Raw genomic sequence first — 21,400 nt, 5'->3', positions numbered from 1 at the left:
CACATTATTTGTATGTGTTTAGTATTATTAAACCCACATTACCCATATTTCTATTACTGTATTGATTGCTTTGCACAAATGTTTACACAATTCAACTGTATTGGTTAATGTATATTTTTTATTTGATAACCCTTAATAATTAAATTAAATTAAAATGTTTTAATTATTTAATTTAAAAAGAAACTGAATTGTATAATCAGGTGTCGATTTTATTCCTGCAGAGCTTTACACTACTCACAAAGGGGAGGCCCGATAATTCCAAATAATAAATCAAATCACTTGAAAAGGCTCAAACTGTATGATGTCAGCCTGTAAAGCAAAATGACATCCCAGAAGGGTGGATAAGGATTTATTTTTATACAAACAGATATCTACTTGATACATGGTATGGTTGTAACATGAGATTTTGTTTATTAGTTTCATGGTTTTATGCAGATTGAGATGCACCAAGCATGTTATTTCTCCATGTTTGCAAACGTGGTGTGTGTTAAATCCCAAAAGAACACAAGTGACAACAAGTCGAAGAAAATTAAAACTCTTAAAATTATTATCATTTCAAATCTAATCAAATCATTTAACAGATTATGCCACAAATATATCTAATATCCAAAGTAATGACCAGAAAACAGTACTACTGCAAATGCATACATACATTTAAAATTATAAAATGATTAATTAAACCCAGAATTGTGACTGATTATTGATAGGGAAGTGCACTTTGTAGCATAATGCAGTTAAAGCATAACATACAGAAACATAACTGACAGTGAATAAAATCATATTGCCTGTGGAGTGTATTTAATGGACAGAGTAGAGTTTCAAGCAGCTTGTAACTGTGTGCTTGGAATAACAAAGATCCATCTGATTATAAATTAGGTATTAAAATGTCAATGCTCTGATCTTGTTACATGTAGTTGTTGTTGTTGCAGAGCATCATAACCCCAAGTGCAATTCAATTTCAGTGTTGCCTTCAACCTTTTACAATTTTCTTCTGAAAAAAAGCATTTAGAAATGATCATAAATCCCTTTTACATTGTTTCCAATAAGTGCATTGCATGCAGAAACAAATGACAGGGAGGATGCTTTCACACAAGTAGAGCTCTCTTTTTGTTGGCTTGGAACACATGCCAGTCCTGCCAGTGGAGTACGGTGTTCTTGGAGCAGTCTCCAACGTCATTGCAGGTGTAGCCAGTGGGACAGCAGTGCTGCATGTCGCTGCAGCACACCGCCTGTGGAGAGGACAGAGGGAGGAAGGTCATTTTTGACACAAAACTTTCATTAAAGATCTAAGACATGACATATCTTTTATCACTGTATAGCTTGACATTCATTTTTTTCTGAGATTGATACCAGTTTGACATGAGAGTGGCATCAATCTTCTCATCTAACTCTCTGCAAGAAAGCAAATATAATATACTATATATAGTGACTTAGAGTGACTTTAAATGCGTGCATTTTGTGGGTCTGTCATATTATTGTTACACCTTACTGACCATACTTGTATGCAATGCTGTATTGTGTCTACATCTCTTTAACTAAACATTTTATCACAAAAAGGTTGAAGTTATGACTGTGTATCATACATTTGGAGAATTACAGCAGCCCCATGTAGTGGAAGACACCCTGCAGCAGGTCTGTCCATCTAGACAGCTGACTTGTTCATCGCACGGGACGTTTCTAAGGTTAGAGGGAAAGATCAGGGACTGGTGCCCGAGCAGATCCACTGGTGTTAGTGGGACGTTCTCCAGCTCCAGCAGGATGAGCTTCTGACAGGACATAGAGGCGATGTTGCAGGTGTAACCCTGTGGGCAGCAGTGCTCCTTATTTTGGCAGCACACAGCCTGCAGGCACAGCATGCACAAGGTTAGTGGAATTAACTTCACCTTTTAAATAAGCAAACCCTGACTAAGATAACAATCTTATAGGCAAGGCCGTGTTCGCTTTGTCATAAAAGACAGGCTAAGACAGAATCTCAACTTTTACAATACAGTAACCTCTCCACACACACAGCGCTCACATTTTCCATCGGGCAGCAGCCCCACTCGCCCGTCAAAAGCCGGCAGCAAGTGGTGTGTTCAGGACATTGATTCAGCTCGTCGCAGTGCGTAGAGCTGGATATGCCTCAATGCTGTTGGTGGCTGGATGCTTGGTGTACCAGGGAATCACCAAATCCTCTTTGACGCACGTGGCCTCGTCCTCGTTACATGTGGTCCCCTTAGGACAGCAGTGGTCCCCATCAGTGCAGCACACAGCCTAATGGGAGTAGTGAGAGTGGAAGTGCTACTATCACATCATCCATTATATTCAAATGAATAAACTAAGACTGGTGAAAAACACGAGTGATCTTCTACAATTGTAAAATTGCAATAATGAATGGAGCTGCAAAGACGAATTGATTCATCGTTTAGTTTGTCAACTGCTAAATTAATTGCCAACTATTTTGGTCATTGATTAAAAAAACAGCTGCCTGGTGAACACGAGGCTACGAGAGCAGAGAGAATAAACCAAAACAGTAAAATCGTGGACAATGAGCAGAAAGATGCTATATAGCTCTGTAGAGCTGAGGACAGATCTCTTTGGGTTCATGAGGAGCGAGCCCTTTCACATCACACAGTGATTTGATACTATCATACCATAATCAAATTATAAAATAGGGAAAATATGTGATGGTAATTGTATGCTTTAAGGTGGTGAAATCCTTTGCATTTAGTGTGTAATTTATAATATATATGTAGTTTGTAATTACACACAATTTACAATTTAAGTGGAATTTTATGTACATATTTTTAATAAACGTTGAACATATATGAGTTAATTTATTAAAATGTTAAATATGGGAGTTGATTAAGTAACAAAAACATTTCCTTAAAATAATATGCCCTAGTTATTAGTCATTATGATAACAAAATACTACATAACTTAACTGCAAATATAAAATATAAAATGATTAGCAGTGTTATGCCATAGTTTGCCATTTCAAATTATTATTTAAATATTGTTTTCACAGTTGTAGAATATAACTGATTATTATCAATTTGCTAATTACAGTTCTTTACCTTTGCGTTAGTAACATTCTTACTGCAGGAATTGTACTATGTATAATGTATAATAATAATGATATTAATAATCATAATCGATTAATAACCATAATCTTAATACTACTAAATAATAATACATTTGATTTATGTTGCACTTTTCAAATGTTAGTGCTGTGAGTGCTTCACAAGGCAATAAAAGCAATATAAATGCTATATATAATATATATAAATATATATATTATATTTATATTATATATATAATATAAATATAATATATATATAATATATATAATATATTATATATATATATTAGACATATATATTATATATTATATATATATATATATATATATATATATATATATATATATAATATATAATATATATTATATATTATATATTATATATTTATATATATATTATATATATATTATGTATATATATATATATATATATATATATATATATATATATATATATATTATATATATATATATATATATATATTAGACATATATATTATATATAATATATAATATATATGTATAATATATATTATATAATATATTTATATATATATATATATAATATATATATTTATCATATATATATATATATATATATATATATATATAAATAAATATATTATACATATAATATATATATAGCACACATTCTTCGTGTTCAACATGTGTTATTTTAAATGTGGTATTGGTACTTTACATAAGGCGAGGATCTCAACATCGAGCTTCTCAACAGTTTAAATTATATTTTAAGTTGCACTTTTATGTAATAGGGAGGCTTTTATTGTGAAGTCGAAGTGCTCGACTTCCGGTATTTTCCAGTTAGTTTTGACATATGAATCATCCTTCCCAAGATGGCGTTACACCTGCTTCTCCGGTGGTAATCCTTGTTGTTGTCTGCGCAACGTAAGAAAACAACAGACATTAGAGACAGACTGTTAATAAGCTGGAGACGTAGATAAACAACTGGAGTAAATCTCCGTCATCTAAAATGTCGACAGAGGAGCTGTCAGCCTCGGACAGCGAGGCTCTCTTCGCCGTCGCAGGGGAGCGATGGGCACCGGTAGGCGCTGTGGCCAGCCCCGAGGATGAGAGCGGGAGCGCTGGCCAGCCGAAGCAGAGGGGCTCGTCCGCGGCCACCGAGGGGGAAATGGCCGTCAGGCTGGAGAAGCTGGAAGAGGAGCAGGACTTGCTGAACTCCTCTCTCCTCGCCCTCACCTCACACTTTGCCCAGGTTCAGTTCCGACTGAAGCAGATAGTTCACGCCCAGAGCGACGAGAAGGAGAGGATGCTGGCCGAGCTGGAGGAGTTCGCCTTCAGGGGCTGCCCGCATGTGGTGGGCTGCAGATCTCAGGATGCCAAACAGCTGGAGAACTCGGTGAGGCTCATTACTTCATACCACACGAAGTCTAACCACCATGGTGATGTTACACACTCTTTCACACACTCTGATTGCATGGCAGGAATATATGACAAAGACAGAAATAACAGAATATCCTAGATTTCCTATTTTAATGATCCTTATTACATATATTATGATTGATGCAGGCAGTGCAGTGTTTCCATCCATGACCACAGGTGTCTGCCAAGAAGCTGGCAAGTGTGTGTGTGTGTTTGTGTGTGTGTGTGTGTGTGTCAGGATTAGAGCTGAAAAGATTAATTAATTAAGTTAATTAATTAATGAGTGAATTTACAAAAACATAATAACAACTATTCTGATAATCGAATACTTGTTAAAGTTATGTTTGAGGAAAAAGTTCATAATAGTCCCTACGTCCAGCCTCTGCCTTTCTTTGTCTTACGTGACAGTTAACTGCATATGTTTGGGTTCAAGACTAATAGTTAGACAAAACCAGTAGTTTGCAAAGGTTACTTAGGGTTTTAGAAAAAAAATGGATTTATATGTTTGACTATTTAAAAAATAATTTAAACTAGTAATAATCAATGATTTGTGAAAATAATATATATTCAGACTCACAGAGATATTCATACACTTACTAATCTACAGTCAGACATGTAGACATATATGCCCAGATATAAATACAGCGTGAGTCTCTGTGCTGTTAAACGTGGTCACATTAACTGAAGTGATTCACCTCAGTGTTCGTGAGGTTTCTGATTAAAACTGATTAAATCGTGCTTGTTGCGTCACACTCGGGGCTGCTGCGCCACCTCTGCTGTGTTCCCATTGATCTCTTATCTCAGAGGGAAAATGTTGCTTTTGTGTTGACTCACAGCGCGGCTCAATTACAATGCCTCCAGCAGATCACTATCTGTTTAATAAAGGCTTTTGTGTACGGTACACAACCATGTTAAAGCAACCTGCTTCTTTCCCTGCAATTTTTTACGTTCAGTCTTAACTGATGTAAAGTCTCGGGCTCACATAATAATTGTTTGGACTTATTTCTCCACCATATTCCCCACCCTAAAGGTCTTTTCATGTAATTTCTCCCTTGTCGCATGCTTTACTTGCAGGGGGATCTGGTGAGTATAATACCTGATGTCTCTGTGAGAGTCTGCTTTCTATACTTTTGTGTAAATGTTGTGACATAAGTACTAAAAGAAGCAGCTGGGTATATGATGAACTGCTGCACAGACATACAGTAAACCCGTTTGTGCTCTCAGTGTTTTATCACCGTGTCCAACTTTATTATTAATAGTAACAAACTTTATTTGTATAACACCTTTCATATAAGAAATACAGCACCACATGCTTTACAATAAGGGAAAATAGACATAGAATGAACATAAACACCGGTGTAGAAAGCCATAATTAATGGAAACTAAAAGACACTTGATAAAATAAGGTAAACAATAAGATGAAATAGAATGCATACTATAAGATGTCAAATAAAACCCACTGAATAATAATAATATCACAATTAGTAGAGCATATTTGCAGCTTGCACACACATCACTCCGCTCTCTGTCTGTAGAAATTCAAATGATTGTGTTTTTCTCCCGTCAGAGTGAGCGGGAGAAGAGGGAGCGCCTGGAGGCTCAGAGGGAAAAACAGAAGGATCTCATTTTCCAACTGAAGACACAGCTGGATGACCTGGAGCGCTTCGCCTATCAGGAGGGCAGCTACGACTCGCTGCCGCAGTCTGTCGTCATGGAGAGACAGAAGGTGGGATTGTGAGAGTGTAACGATGCAAAACTCGCCACTGAAACTGGGTTCAATCCTGTCACGTGTTGATGTGTCAGACTGGCTGATCATACTTTAAACTTCATACTGAATATAATAATTACAGCATGTAGGAGGCCCAACTGATATAATCTGTAGTCTGGTGTTAAAACCAAATGATCACAACTTTCCTGTCAGACATAATAATGTGGTGTTTACCTGTTTCAGATCAGGTGTAACGAGTTGGTTCTTAAATTGCTTCAGGCTTTAATGTTTCTCATGTGGAAACCTGTCCAAATGCATTTGGTCCATTCACAACCTGCAGGTTTAATGTTTACCATATGTTCATCATCTTAATTTAGCGTGTTAACATTTGCTAATTGACACCAAACACAGTACAGCAAATACATTTTTGACCTGATAGTGTCGTCAGATAAAAATTCTGTCAAAGTTATTACAATTCATCTTGTGGAGAGCAGGAATGTTTGTACCAGATGTCATGGTGATCCATCCAATAGTTTCTCCACCTGTAGGAAACGGTGTACTCGCCTACAGTCCATTCAATCTTTCTTTTTTTTTTCAGGTCATCATTGACGAGTTGATCAAAAAGCTGGATGTGAATCTGAACGAGGACATCGGGAACTTGTCGCCCGAGGAGCTGAGACAGAGAGTGGACGCTGCCATTGCTCAGATCGTGAACCCAGCCAGGGTCAAAGAGCAGCTGGTGGATCAGCTCAAAACCCAGATCAGAGACCTGGAGATGTTCATCAACTTCATCCAGGGTACACGGTCTCATATAAAATGCAAACTATCATTCAAGTGGACATGAGTTTCTTGTTTTCTCTGCAGTTCCTGTTTGTTTTTTATATCATTTTGTTTTTTTTGGTTTAATGAATGACTTTGCTTTTCCTTCCAAAAGATGAGGTGGGGAATCCTCTTTTATCAGATGGTGCTCACAGCCAGCAGCCACAAGCAGCGGGGGCTAATGCCAGAACTCCAGGAGCGAAGAAGAAAGGTCAGTCAGTTCATATCAAACTCTAACTGCAGGTACCATTTAATGTTTGTAATAAGGAAACCGGTAGATTACTGTATAGTCGGCGACCAATTTGGGGTCTAATCTGCTTTACAGTGTTTAACTAATGACCTAAATGTTCGTCTTTAAAGATGTTGTAACGGTTAAACTTTAATAAGCCCTTTAATTACTTTCCACCACTCAGTGTCCTGTGTTGCTGTCCAGTGTAAGTCAATTCTTCTGGTTCTCCACCTCTCGCTGCAGTAGATCCAGAGCAGGCAGAGAAGATGCGAGAAACCGGCCTGCAGCTGATCCAGAAAGCCCTCGCCGTTCTGCAGATCTTCGCTGCGAGCCAGTTCGGCTGCGCCCCCGGCCACCTCCCTCAGAACATTTGGCCTCAGGATTCGGCGCTGCAGGACTACGGGCCCCTGCTGCAGCGTCTAGAGGTAGCTGTCGACAAGGTGCGGGTGCTGGGCTCGTGCAGGCAACCTTCCCTCGAACACGTCGTCAACTACACCAGCAACTCTGCGCTGGGACCTCGAGACGAGCTGACGTCGTCGGTGAGGAAGGAGCTGGCGATTGTTCTGAAAGATTTGTTGGCTCATGGCCTCTTCTCCCCCTCCCAGACGATGAGCCTGGTGCTGGCTCCCATCTCCTGCCTGCTTCCTTACACACCAGCCCCACAGACCGTGCACCCATGGGAACTCTTTGTTAAATACTACCAATCCAAAAACGGGAAGGCGTTTGTGGAGACGCCGGCCCGCCAGCTTTCACAGTCCTTCAGCCTGCCTTTAGGGGGCGGTCCGGTGACCGTCACCCCTAAACAATCTCTGCTGTGGGCCATTCACACGGTGCTGAAGGAGCACGGACGCTACAAACGAGGACCAGACACAGAGTTCAAAGCACTGGTGTGCATGGCTCTGAACGAGCAGCGGCTGGTGTCGTGGCTCAACCTGCTGTGCAAGTCTGGCACTCTGATACACCCGCACTACCAGCCCTGGAGCTACATGGCCCAGACCGGCTTCGAAGGCGCCCTGCGAATCCTGGGCCGCATCAGCCACCTCAAGTTCGACCTCCCAGTGGACCTGGCTGTGCGGCAGCTGAAAAACATTAAGGATGCTTTCTGAGGTGGCATCACAGCCATGAAAAGTAACGAAACATCAGTCTCAGAAATCCAGTATTTTATCAGCTAGACTACGCTGCTCTTACCTGGCATTCAGGACCAAAAGCATGTAACCTTTAAAGGTTATTTAAGTAGTTACTCATCAGTAAAGTGCAACTATGTGGTGTCTTCAGTACATGCATGAATGATTATGTCGTGTGAGCTTCAGCCAACCATAATCTGCATATCCCACTATGTTTAAGATGCCAAAATGTCAAGGTGATAATGCAATGTGTACTGTAAACATGCCTTAGAACGGAGATTGAGATTACCTCATGTTTAGAGAAGCCTTCCTGACCTGTGCTCATCTTACCGTTATCATTCCCCTGTGTACATGATAGTGTCCTAACCTATGCAGCGACGAGAGAGGTTGGATGTGTACAGTAATCAGTACTGTAATGTAATGAGCAAAAACCCGATACTGTGGCTTCTACACAGTAACAAGAGCTTGTGATGTGTCGTTCACAGTGAACTCAACTTTATACACCGTAGCACCTCTCATAAAAACATGCCGCCCAAAGTGCTTCACATGGCAAAATTACAACAAGACAAACACAAAATAAACAATAGATACAGTTTTGCAAGTAAAAAAATTAATATAGATAAACAGGATTTCAAAAAATATATATAAAAAACAATGAAAACTTAAAAACTAAAGTTATCACATGACCCCAAATTGAAAGCCGGATTAAAAAAAAATGTTTTAAATACAGAGAGCTTGCCCTTCTAATATCCAGAGGCAGTGAGTTCCACAGTTTAGGGGCATAACAACAGAAGGCACTCTTGTGGGACACATGAGGAACATTTAAAAGAGGAGGACCTTAGTTATATGGCTGGAACATAAAATGAAAGAAGATCTCTTATATCGGGTGGAGCAATGTCATATAAAGCTTCATAAGCAAGTAAAATGAAAAGTACAGTAACTTCTGCTATGGCATTTATTATTTTGGTGGTTAATCACTAGTAGCAGATGGTTGATCCTAAAGCACTCGGGTCAACTTGAAATGTAAAAATGTCTCCATCAATCGTGAAGTTAATGTGTTTCTAACATTGTCTACAAATATGCAGCTATCGATGACTCCATTTTAAACCTCGGAAGCTGTTATCACTTCTTTTTCACTTTGTGTTGCAGGTGTGTTAGACCCTGTATGAACTGCTGCTTTTCTCTTATCCCAGGTGTAGTTACATTTGAAATTACAGTGATATTGTATGATAAGAATGATGCAATGGCTTACGTTCCATATGTACATGATTGTAGGATATAAAAGGTTGAGTCTTGTTTCTTGTTTTGAAGAGAAATTTGTTTTTATCTTCCTGACACAGCGGAGTTGCACAAATCCTATCCTTAAATACTGAATGTACAAACCATAGATGCTATTAAACTGAGGTTTAGTTTGTGTCTGCTGTATGTTGCCCTGCTGTTTACGGGATTGAAACTTTCAGTGTTCCTGGGCCGACATGTATGTGTCAAAACCTGAGAGTAGACGTGTTAATAAAATATCACTACGTTTGTTTTTCCCAAGATAAAAACCTGTGCACTTTGTGACTTGAGTGCACCTGGAGACACATTTTTAGCATTCATTTTATGTTGCTGTCTAAATGGAAACTTTGCGGCCAGTTTGAGCTATCTGGATTAAATATAATGTTATATTTATATATATATTATATTTTCCCCATTTATGTTGTATTTGTTCAGCTGTTATGTTGTGATTTCTGTAAACAGACATTTATTTATTGCACAGCATGTTTTAACTCACCTCTGAAGTAGGCAACATATCAGAACACTTTGTTATAGACACACTGAGTCATTTAAATTGTGCTATTTATGTTGTTTTAATTTAATCGCTCTAATCACAAATAGTATATTGGGATATATGAAATGTGTTTATTTTCTGTTTGTTTTTATCATGTTTAATGCATACCCACAGCTGTAAAACAAATTAAACATAGTTAATGAACCACTGTGCTGCGTATGAGTCTGTATTCTTTCAGATTTTAAGAAATAGAGGAACAAAACTTTACACTATAGATTTTGTTTTATTTTATTTTAATGGCAAACTGGTTGTGGTTGTGCTAATGTTAACTCCTTTACATACTGTAGGTAGTTTAATCTACAGCAATGCATCATATTCTATAGACTTGTATGTTTGTAGCGTTGTAGTCCTATGAGAACAATGTATTTGTAAGAAGTGAATTTTTCCTCGGTTTTCAGCTTTGTGACTCCATTTTACAGTTGATCCAATAGGGTTTTTAAATAGTTTATTTAGCATAAGAAGTGGGAGAATTACCTCAATCCATATACATGGTTTTCACTGGACAGGAAGGGTATATACATATATAGTCTGAAAAATAACTCAAGCTGTCAGATGAATACAGTAAAAGTAAAAGTAAAGTCTATGAGATGTAGTGGAGTAAAAGTATAAAGTTGCATGAAACGGAAATACTAAAGTAAAGTACAACCTAATATGTGTACATGAATACAGTCCTTGAGTAAATATACTTAGCTAATTCCGCCACTGCTTTTAAAAAACATCTTTAAGCTACAAATTAAGCACATTTTATTTTTTATTTTATACAATCCTCAAAAAAAACTGTTCAGCATCCATGCGAAGTGTAATGCATTTTGTATATTTAAAATGAATAAATACTAATATTAAATAAAAAAAACGAACAAGACAATATACCCGGAAGTGACGTATGTCGATTTGAGGTGTCAAAGGTCACAAAATCCTTCTCGGCTTCCTTTCCTGTTAGCGGTGGCCGTTGAACAGCATCAGTGAGTGAAATTTCCTTTGAAACAATCTTCAACCATCGTCCCAAATCTGTCCAATTTAACAGTTTTTATTGTATCACACTTACGACAATCACTCATTTAGCTCAGATGAGTCTGTTATGTTCGTGTATTTATATTTTTAAAAGGGAGGAAATTAGGGTTTAGTGCAACGCTTCGTCTCCGTAGCGCAAATTTCAACATGGCAGTTTCATCAGAAGCGCCTGTTCAAGGAGCTAATGTTTCTATGTTCAGACTGTGTAGTGTCCTGTGTCGTCTCAGAATAATTTAGCTATCGGTTATAGTTTAATTTGCGTGTGTAGAAGTAAATTATATTATTTCAATCTCTGGAAATTGTGTGCGAGTCGTACCCTACCGGGATGCTAATGCTAACATAGCTAGCTAATCAGGCAGCAACAACGAGCCGGAAACTTAACATTTCCACAAGTTTCAGTGTTTGAGTTGGTCGTGTTCACGTCAGTAATGTCGCTTGTGAGGGTTTGTGTTTGCTGTTGTGATCCAGAGGTTTGACGATGTTTTCTGTGTGGCAGAAATGGGCAAGTTCATGAAGCCTGGGAAGGTGGTGATGGTCCTAGCTGGACGCTACGCCGGACGCAAAGCTGTCATCGTCAAGGTAATACACTGCTCTAGATGGATGTTATGTGCTGCTTATGTTTACCTGAATATGTACACGCTCAGCAGGGATGTAGTTGTTAATTCACTGGCAGGGCTTCCATCATCTCCTATAGCTTGACTCACTTTTTCAACGTTGTCATCAACTACGTGTATATATTGGAGCAACCTGTAACATTAATCCATTATTTTATAGGCTATGTTTTCTATACATAGCAATTAAATGTTTTCCTTTTAAGCTTTGTTGTCCTTGTTTTTAACTGTCTATTTCTGTATGAATAGATGAACAACAAACTAATCAAATTCGTTGTATGTGTACTAAGGCTGCACGATATTAGGAAAAAGTAACAATGCAATAACATTTTTCTGCGATATGATAAAACCAGAAGTTAAGCTTTAGTTAAATTCATTCTTTATGTCGCCACAATATTTTCATACAAGATGTCAAGTATATCAAATTGCAGGAATGATGTCAATGCAGCATCGTCTGTTTTTACGGTCAGTTTCACTAATTTCTTTGTCTCTTTGCAGAACATTGATGATGGCACAACAGACCGTCCTTACAGCCACGCTCTGGTCGCAGGCATCGACCGCTATCCCCGTAAGGTGACCACAACCATGGGCAAGAAGAAGATTGCCAAGAGGTCCAAGATCAAGGCTTTCGTCAAGGTGTTCAACTACAACCACCTCATGCCCACCAGGTCAGTATCTTTTCTTATGTGATGGGATAGTCCATTGTTTTACTGACATGAAGCAGCACATTTGTTTTGCTTTTGTTCTAACAAATGTTGATGTAAAATATGCCCTGTGGAATAATACTTATGATGATAGACATGAAGCGATCTTTGTGTAAAAGATTAGCTTTGTACATTTCCTCTTTTTTTTTTTTAAGACATTTTATTTAAAGAGGTTAAACAATTATTAGATTGAAATCCAATGTTTTTCCTATAGAAAAGGCAGCAAGCACTCTTTCAGAAACTGTTTGGAAGCACGTTAGTTCCCCAGGTGAAGAATCTGTTTAGCATAATTTCACATGTTCAACATTCACAATACAGCTGAACATCTTGTGGATCAAAGCTCAAGTACGTGTTTACACTAATAAGACGTAAGTTTAGAGTGGCTCTTAACTTAAATATGTTCCATGTTTAAAGTGTTTAGTTCCTAAAATGTTGCTCATTAATTGGCCGTATAACTTCTGAGTTTAATTCCTCTGGATGCACTGGAGTGAACTGAGACAGATTTGATGAGCAGTTTAATTATATCTGATCAGTGACAAAGTAACGCTGTTCTTCTCTCGGTACCTTCCAGCTGTTCTCGTGTGAGGCACTTTGAGGTTCTAATTTTAAAACTGCTCAGACGTATCGACAAGCTTCAGATGTAAAAACAGAATAAAGAGCCTTCTGCTCAATAAACCATCCTTGGATAAGTGGAGGAATTAAACAAACGTCCTCGCTGTGCTTCGTTTCCCTCAGATACTCTGTGGATATTCCTCTGGACAAAACCGTTGTCAACAAGGACGTCTTCAGGGATCCCGCTCTCAAGCACAAAGCCAGACGGGAGGCCAAGGTCAAGTTTGAGGAGAGGTGAGTTTGTGTAGTTATGTTTGATTCTCAAGTTCAGCGTGCATGTACCCTCAACTGAAATTTAAATTTAATTTTTGAAAGTGTTCTCTGGGCACAAATCTGAAGAAACTTTTACAATCGATCAGTTTGTTGTCGTAATAATAATGTATTTTTTTTGTAATGTAAGCAGTATTTCCATGTGCACGACGATATCTAGTATAAGAGATTGCCTTCACGGCATTACTTGTAGGGGGGGAAATGCCCGTCACTCATACAATCATGTCTTTTGTGAATGCATAATTTGTTTTTAGTGTAATAACCCTGATGACAAACATCATTAATTAAACCAAAAAGCCTTCCAGTTGCTGCAGTGTGGTTGTAGATTGTGAAATACTAGTTTTGATTAGTTGCCCTGATTGGAAGTAGTTAATTTTGCTCGCATATCAACAAGTTCACCTGTCAGTCCTGTGATGTCTCATCAGAGAAAATGTGCTTAACGTGTGTTTGTTCTGTTTTTAGGTACAAGACCGGCAAGAACAAGTGGTTCTTCCAGAAGCTCAGATTCTAACTTCACTCGCTTTCACAAATAAATGTTTAAAAATGGATTTTGACTGACTCTTTATTGACATTTTGTGTTATTTGAAGTATTTCTTTCCATCTCTGCCAAGTTCCCCAGTCTGGTTAAGATGAATGAAGGTCGTGGTGATCTGTAGATTCAGCTGGTTGGGTTCCTACAATATTTGTGAAAATCCTTTTCAAATGGATTATAACTTCCAAACTGTATAATGAAATTGTTTTCACATAATTACATGGTGACATTTAGTAGATTCTTAGTAGTTAATAATCGTTTATTTTATATGTGCAATACAATAAACTGGCTGCCAACTTAAATTTAATGTTGAGTAAAACATGTAAGTGCTACATTTGAAAAAAGCACTAATTGCGAAAGCTATTATTTAACCAATACCTTAAAGAAATGCTTTAAGTCCCTCCACATCATTTGTAAATGCACACAAGTGATTATGTTGAGGATTAACAACAAGTGGGCTAAACTTACTCTCCACTGCTGCTCATAAAATGAGTACAATTTAAGTTAATTTTTAGGTATCTACTTGACTGGAAGATTCATATTTTATACTTTATGCTTTTACTCTTATAACTTAAATTACTTTTAAAACTCATTTTAATTACTCATCTGAAGTTATCTCCACTTTGGTCCAGTACAACAGTAAACTACTGCTTGCATGAATGCATCAGTAATATTGGAAAATAAATGTAATTTAGCACTAATGCAGGCCTTTTTTTGGGAACTTTTGCTTTTTATACTAAAAGTACTTTTTAATGTTTACTTCAAAATCGGATTTTTAATGCAGGGCCTTCACTTGTAAATTGTACTTTTGTATATAATTATCAGCTTCACCTTTACCAGCTGCATCATTAAAGTGCTGAACCCATTAATGCATCAATAATTATATATATTGTATATTATAAAATATATATATTTATTTCTATTTATATATTTGGGTGATTCTTCAACTTCATCGTCAGTTTTGTGGCAGAAATAAGAAAAACAAAAACATATTGTTCATATTGTGTTCTTGCTGTATATCACTTGTCCCTGGGCCTGACTTTGAATATTCAAACCTGCTAAATTTTGAATTTAATGACATTAATTTTATCTACAAATGACACATAAATGGGCATTTTAATGAAATGTATCATGTGTTGTAAGATATATTAGTATTTCATGTCTTTTTTTTAAATAAAAAACATTTAAAAAAGGTTTTTAAACTTGGTGATCACAGCCACAGTCATGTGACAGGAGAGTACATGACTGCAGCACAGAGACAGCTCCATGGAACTGATATAAGATAACATCAAGATAAACATTTGGTAAATATCAGTGAAATTAATGTATATTAAATTAAATGTCAGTGCGGTAGCTGTTAGTGAGCTCCAAAAACATATCTGCAATTACCGACAAGGAACCACCAAAGAGAATGAATCAGGCACTAAATAGTAAGTGCAACATTTGCAACTTGCTTGTACGTTTCAGCACTTTTAAGCAATTTTAGGATATTTATGAGGCTTTATAGGTAAGTGGGCTCAAAGTTATGATTTTGATTTTGAGTGTACTTGCTAGTTTGAGGAGCTGATTGTCCCGCTGTTGTGATTTCTATCGCCATATTAAATTGTAAGTATAAGCTTTAGGTATTATAAATAGCAGCGCAACAGCGCCACGCGGATGGACGCGTTCAAGTTCTTCTGTGAAAATGAAACTGAAAGAAGAGCTCTAGTGTCTTCACAGCACACATCGTCGATTTAACGTAAGTTCCTATCCAATTGCTTTTTTAATAAAAAAATAAACTTAGTCACGTTTAGTTCAACACATCAATACCACGATAACGCGGAAGTTTTCAGATGTCTCTTTGAAAGTGACTTATTCAAAGTGATTCTCACGTATTGATTTACTAAGAGTTGTTGAGTCTGCGGATTGTTTATCTGAGAAGTAGGGCCTCAATGTTTCTATATAAGTTTATAGTTTGACTGTGTTTGTCCTCATTGACACAAAGTCTTCTTTAGGCAAATATTAATATGTTCATTTATTACACTGACTCCATGTAAAAGTTAATGTTTTGTGAATTATTTCAGATTACTTTCGTTTAGCTATGTCTTCAGATGAGGTAAGGCGTCATTTTGCTTCTTTATGATGTTGTTCTTCCTGCTTATGTTGTTACAAATTAAATATTACACAGAATAATTGACTAAATGTATCTTTAATAATGATAAACGCTATTCCTCTATGGCTTGTTGGATTTTAGTTTGTTTTTATCCCATAATTGTAATTTTTAAATAAATAAAAAAATTGTAAATAAAGCTTTAAAATAACTGTATTGATTTAGTGATGTAAACTTATAAAGTAAGACAAAATGAAAAAGAAACTTGTACTTGTACATTACTTCCACCACTGATTATAATACTACCTTATCTTGTAAGATTAGTCATTTATCCTCGTACAAATGTCTAAATAACTCACAATTTCTCTTGATGGATCATTAACATTAATATATAAAATCTGAGGTGTTTATTTATATATATGTTTGCGTTTCAGGATTTCTCTATGGTGTTGCCGGGCGCACAGCCGTCCGAGGAAACCTTGGAGGGCATCATGGTTTTAATCAACGATTACAAGGTGCACTGAATCTCATCGTTTATCAGACAGAAGTATATTCATGGTGTTTTAACACAGAGTAGATTATACTTTACTCTGTGGTTGAACGAGGAACAGGTTTGTAGGCACAGAGCGGCACATAAAAAAAATAGAAAGTACAGATTTAGATAAATATCTGTGACACTTAAATTAAATATGGGAAATAAGCATAGACGTTTACAACAATCGAAATGCTTGAGGGTCCTGCCTGTATGAACAATATAGTTGTCAAGTTTATTGTCATAAGGTTTTGTACAAAAGGGACTCTCAATATAAAAACATACAGTGAAATATCAATATAAAATGTACAGTATATGAAAGATGTCACTCGCATATAGCGTGGACTGTAAATACAAACCCACACAGTGTACATAATTAAACAGTAGACATTTAAATTGCTATTACACAGGTCAGGCAGGTTATTATTATCCTGTGATAGATTCCAGATGGTATTCTTTTTCTGTTGTCATGTTGACTCATGACTCATATTAACTAATATTTAACTTCTCATAGTTTCCAAAGATACCAAAGTTCTCATGTTGAACTACGAAGACTTATTTCCACTTAGTGAAGGGGAAATTTAAAATCTCATAATGCTAAAACATGTCAGGCTGAATTTGGGGAATGTGTATACATAGATGCACATGACTTTGCTTACCTGAGTAAAATATATTCATTTCTTATACATGGAAAAGAAAACAGAAAAGACAAAAGGTTTAGTGAACGCAGTTTGTGTGTCCACAGAAAAAATACGAGCAGCTGATCCAGGAGCAGGAGGATATGGTCACCAGCAGAGTCGGTCAGCGGGAGATGACTGAGAAGTTCAAACAGCGCACCGTCAAACTGACCCAGAGTCTGAAGGAGGACCAGCGCTTGCATCAAGAGAAGATTGGAATTGAAAAGGTATCTGTGCTTTGATGTTTGAGCGTCAGTGTGCAGAGTGGTGTTTATGCAGAGTTGTTCTCACATTCATCTGCTGGAGGGGTAAAAGTTTCTCTGTGCTCACCTTAGATCTCAGTTAAACACGAGTACGTAGAGATTACTTTTTAACTTGTCATGGTTCAACATGCAACTTAGACAATTGTGATGTGGAAACTCGAAACCTTCAGTGTACAAGAATGGACTTTACAGGGAAGTAGGAGACTTTTTGTATCTAATTTCAAAAAGGAAAAATATGCAAGTGAATTGAATATTTTTATGGAATTGGACACAATTTATTATTATAATTATCATTAATTATTATTGGGATCTTTAAGTTGGTCTGAATCATTGCAGGTAGTGTAAGTGTGGGATTTGACAACTTGTACAAATATATTATAGAATCAAAGTTGTGCTGCACTGCACTCTGGTGGTTGAACCTCTAAACCAAGCCACACTGTTGGCCCTGTCCCAGGTGTTTTCCCATCAGCTGTTTAAAGGTAAAACATGACTCTGATTAGGGTGCAATCAGAAGTGCATCGCACCGGAAGTTTCAACCAACAGAGAAAAGTACAAAAGCGGTACAGACATGAGCGTGGTATCATTCTTCTCATCTATAACCTGAACATATTAAATGTTCCTTAAAGGTTTACCATTCAAGTGTTTAATTCAGTGTAAGTATTCTTTCAAAAACTTTCTTTAAATACATTTAGGTTAAAACCTTCTCATAGACTTTAGTGTTTATCAATCCTATAATATGTAAACAATCAGCATGACTGCATCACTTTCATACTCTGACTCGAGAAGATCCTTTTTTTATGTCTGGAATTTTTCTTTTATCCAATTTTCCAAAAAGATAAGTACACAGTCTGAACAGTGTTTATGTTTATATTTTAATATTTAAACATGGTTAACAATTAAAAATGAAAAGAAAAAAAGGCTTTATAAGAAAAGCAGTAAATAGATGTAAAAACTAAAGAGACTAGAATAAAAACCAAAAGTCTTTTGCTTAAGAAATTATAATTTTCATTAACTGTACCGCTGAGTAGACGTAATAGGTTGCTTCTCCTGAAGTGTTTCTGTCTTGCAGGCTAAGGTGAAGTTGATGAAGGATGAGGAGTGTAAACTGATGAAGGACATCCTGAAAGTGGAGGAAGCACTGAAGGAGGAAGAATCCGAAAACAAGCATCTGACACAGCAGACAGAAGTACGTTTGTTAACTCAACGCGCCGCCGCCTGCAGTCAGTCCATCACACGTCCAGTAAACCTGCACCTTTTGATTTCAGGTGTTCACTGCTGTACCAGAGAGGAAGGTCGTATTCAAAGGCTCGACAGGAAAAGGAGTCGACTCGCAAACCTTCGACATGAAGCCACATATAGTTTACCCGATGGAGGACGGGACGGCACTCATTACATTTGCGGATGAAGTCGGTGAGTTTGTTCAGCAAGCTGCTGCAGGTGTGTTTTCATTCATCTGCATTTGTCGGAGGTTAGTGGTTGTAAGATTTTCCAATATGAGAATCATGGGATTCTGCCAAAAAATAAAGAAATGTCTTTGCTTGTAGTGTTTAAAAAACAAAACAAGCCACTGGTCACTTTGAAACAAACAAATACATTGAACCATTACTTTTGGGTGCAACACCCCAGTAAATGATCTCAATGAGAAACACTGCAATGTTTTATTACGCTCTTCTGGTCGTGCCGATATGACTCTGGAGTCATTCTGTCTTCAGTGGCCACTAAGATCCTGGAATTGGAGAAGCATCAGGTGGATCTGGGAGCAGAGTTCAGCATCACTGTGGAGGCCCGGCCAGTTAGGCTGATGCTGCCCAGCCTGGTGGAGGTACAACAAAGAGCCTTTAAAAACAAAAGTATCACTCCTTCTCGAGTCTGATCAGTATCCGTATTCATTTCCTGTGAGTGATCTGTGTCCGTCTGTCTGTCCCGCAGATAGACTCTGAGGTGAGTCCTCTGCACATATTAGTCTCCAACCTGCCCAAAATGGACATAGAGATGCTGCTGAGCAGGCTGGAGAACCACTTCTCTAAGACTAAACACGGAGGCGGAGAGGTGGATGATTGTGAATGGCTGCCTGACTCTGGGACTGTGGTCATCGCCTTCGTGAAGAATAACTGTGAGCAAGCTTCTCTTTTTATTTTATATTTAATACTGACATATTCATGGGATATTCATTTTATAGAGGTATTTATTCAGAATGCAGTAGTTATTGATTATTTTATCTTATTAACAGTTTTCCAAAAAAGAATGCACATACAAATAAATAAATAACAATAAAGCATTTACAAAAAAACAAAAGTTGGACCAAAAAGCTGTAGACTGAAGCGTATTATACTTCCCTTTTGACATAGCATATTCTAATATTCTATATACAACAGAAATACTATACACAATAATAATCAGTTTGCCAGATACAAATCTATCCTTTGTATTTGTCGCTACCTTTATGATTTTTTAAACTGGCTCTCTTTAATTACAAACAAATGATTTAATTCTATTGTCACCGTCACCGTCAGTTGCCAGAGGTTTGACAAATACAGAGTACCATGACGTGAAGCTGCAACACAATAAGCAGAAGATGGACAGAGTGAGGGTGACTCCCTTTCTCAACGGAAAGATTACAAACCTAAAGGTGAGCATTTGTTAGGAGAAACAAAGCTTTTCACTCTCAGATTCTCTGGGACGTTTTGTTGTTGCCACTTTCTATCAAAATGGAATAGTTTGGAGTACGTTTTCCCTTTCAGACCAAGATGTTGACGTGTCCTCGAACAGTGCTGCTGACGGGTATCCCTACCATCATGGAGCGGGAGAACCTGCAGGATCTGCTGGAAATCTACTTCCAGAAAATGAGCAACGGCGGAGGAGAGATTGAAGCAATCCTCTACAACCCGCTGGGTCAGCACACCTCGGCCCTGTTTGAGGGCGTCTCCACAGACGAAGAGCAGGAGTGAGATATGGCTTCATCACTGCTGCTCTTAAAGAGATTCAGCTTCAGGGTGAGATGTAACGAACAGGATCCACTCTCCATTTTTTTTCTTCGAACGAATCTATGACTCCGGTCAGAATTGTTGATATCAATTCTGAGAATTATAAAACCTCCTCTCTATTCATACATGAACAAAATATTTAATCTGTTTTGGGTTTTTTTCTGATTAGACATCAATGACGATGATAAATCGAGTGCACTTAGAATAACCTCATTAATCAACAAGGAATCTATACTTTCTTTTTATACACAAGAATGTAAACGGCTTGCTGTAACACTGTTGCTCAGTGAATGATGTGGTGTGACATGATGAAATGACAGACCTGCATGTATATATTGTCTTTAGAAATAAAAAAATATAACTCTTATATGAAATAACTTCACTGCTTTCTTGTGTCGTTAGACGAAGCTAACAAGCTAGCAGCCGGCTAGCTGGTTAGCTAGCAGCCGGCTAGCACACGCAGAAACAGCTAGTTCTGTCCGAAGGGTTTTAAAATCCATCCAGCGGCACCGATGAAGCTCACTTATTAAATCTCACTTATTAACTTGTTATATCTCTTTCATTTAGTTTTCACAAAAACAAAGTTTAAAACTGACATTTTTTGTAGGGTCATTCTTTGACTCCAGAAAGTTACTGCCTAGAAAGAGTCCAGTGTTGATGTCATTTTACACTTCTGTTTTTGCACGGAATAAACAAAGAAGATATAACATGTTAATTAATTAGCTTTAGAGGCGCTGGGAGATATATTTTGTTACCTTTGGAGCCAGGCTAGCTCTTCTTCTCACCCCCCCCCCGTTCCCAGTCTTTGTGCTAAGTGTCAATCTTAACATTTAACTGCTAACCCAACTCTAGAAACAAACATAATTTCCCAAAATGTTGAACAATTCCTTGAAATATTTTAATTTCAGGTGACAATTCTTTGGTTTATTTCAAAAAGTCAAA

At 37.4% G+C, this 21,400-nt stretch overlaps 4 protein-coding genes across 7 annotated transcripts; 3 read left to right on the top strand and 1 right to left on the bottom strand.

Annotated features, from left to right (window-relative positions):
* Positions 1–333: 333 nt before the first annotated feature.
* Positions 334–3,782, bottom strand: grna (granulin a). Its single transcript, XM_029436984.1, is given in 5 exon segments — positions 334–1,229; positions 1,584–1,841; positions 2,018–2,116; positions 2,119–2,253; positions 3,762–3,782. Coding segments are annotated over 5 exon segments (657 nt in total). The 3' UTR covers positions 334–1,085.
* A 126-nt stretch (positions 3,783–3,908) lies between these two features.
* Positions 3,909–10,323, top strand: rundc1 (RUN domain containing 1). 3 transcript variants are annotated; one of them, XM_029438548.1, is made up of 6 exons: positions 3,909–4,439; positions 5,537–5,545; positions 6,030–6,188; positions 6,769–6,967; positions 7,105–7,200; positions 7,465–10,323. In XM_029438548.1, exons 1-6 carry the CDS (start codon positions 4,053–4,055, stop codon positions 8,322–8,324), a joined length of 1,710 nt encoding a protein of 569 aa, XP_029294408.1. In that variant the 5' UTR covers positions 3,909–4,052; the 3' UTR covers positions 8,325–10,323. The 3 variants fall into 3 exon arrangements, with proteins under 3 accessions (XP_029294408.1, XP_029294407.1, XP_029294409.1); XM_029438547.1 differs by having other exon boundaries at positions 7,462–10,323; XM_029438549.1 differs by lacking the exon at positions 5,537–5,545 and having other exon boundaries at positions 7,462–10,323.
* Positions 10,324–11,059: 736 nt separating this feature from the next.
* On the top strand, positions 11,060–13,929 carry rpl27 (ribosomal protein L27). The gene is made up of 5 exons (XM_029437705.1): positions 11,060–11,135; positions 11,681–11,763; positions 12,294–12,463; positions 13,235–13,345; positions 13,844–13,929. Exons 2-5 carry the CDS (start codon positions 11,683–11,685, stop codon positions 13,890–13,892), a joined length of 411 nt encoding a protein of 136 aa, XP_029293565.1. The 5' UTR covers positions 11,060–11,135; positions 11,681–11,682; the 3' UTR covers positions 13,893–13,929.
* Positions 13,930–15,525: 1,596 nt separating this feature from the next.
* Positions 15,526–20,835, top strand: LOC115011621 (interferon-induced 35 kDa protein homolog). Of its 2 annotated transcripts, XM_029436762.1 has the most exons (10): positions 15,526–15,651; positions 15,977–16,008; positions 16,437–16,517; positions 17,280–17,438; positions 18,544–18,660; positions 18,740–18,884; positions 19,187–19,296; positions 19,404–19,587; positions 19,988–20,103; positions 20,216–20,835. In XM_029436762.1, the coding sequence occupies exons 2-10, from the start codon at positions 15,994–15,996 to the stop codon at positions 20,420–20,422; spliced, it is 1,134 nt and encodes a 377-aa protein (XP_029292622.1). In that variant the 5' UTR covers positions 15,526–15,651; positions 15,977–15,993; the 3' UTR covers positions 20,423–20,835. The 2 variants fall into 2 exon arrangements, with proteins under 2 accessions (XP_029292622.1, XP_029292623.1); XM_029436763.1 differs by lacking the exon at positions 15,977–16,008 and having other exon boundaries at positions 15,603–15,651.
* Positions 20,836–21,400: the final 565 nt, after the last annotated feature.

The sequence above is a fragment of the Cottoperca gobio genome, chromosome 8 (assembly GCF_900634415.1).
Source record: "Cottoperca gobio chromosome 8, fCotGob3.1, whole genome shotgun sequence".
NCBI classification, from domain to species: domain Eukaryota; kingdom Metazoa; phylum Chordata; class Actinopteri; order Perciformes; family Bovichtidae; genus Cottoperca; species Cottoperca gobio.
The sequence above is the reverse complement of the archived record's forward strand: the minus strand, read 5'-3'. Positions and strand labels throughout refer to the sequence as shown.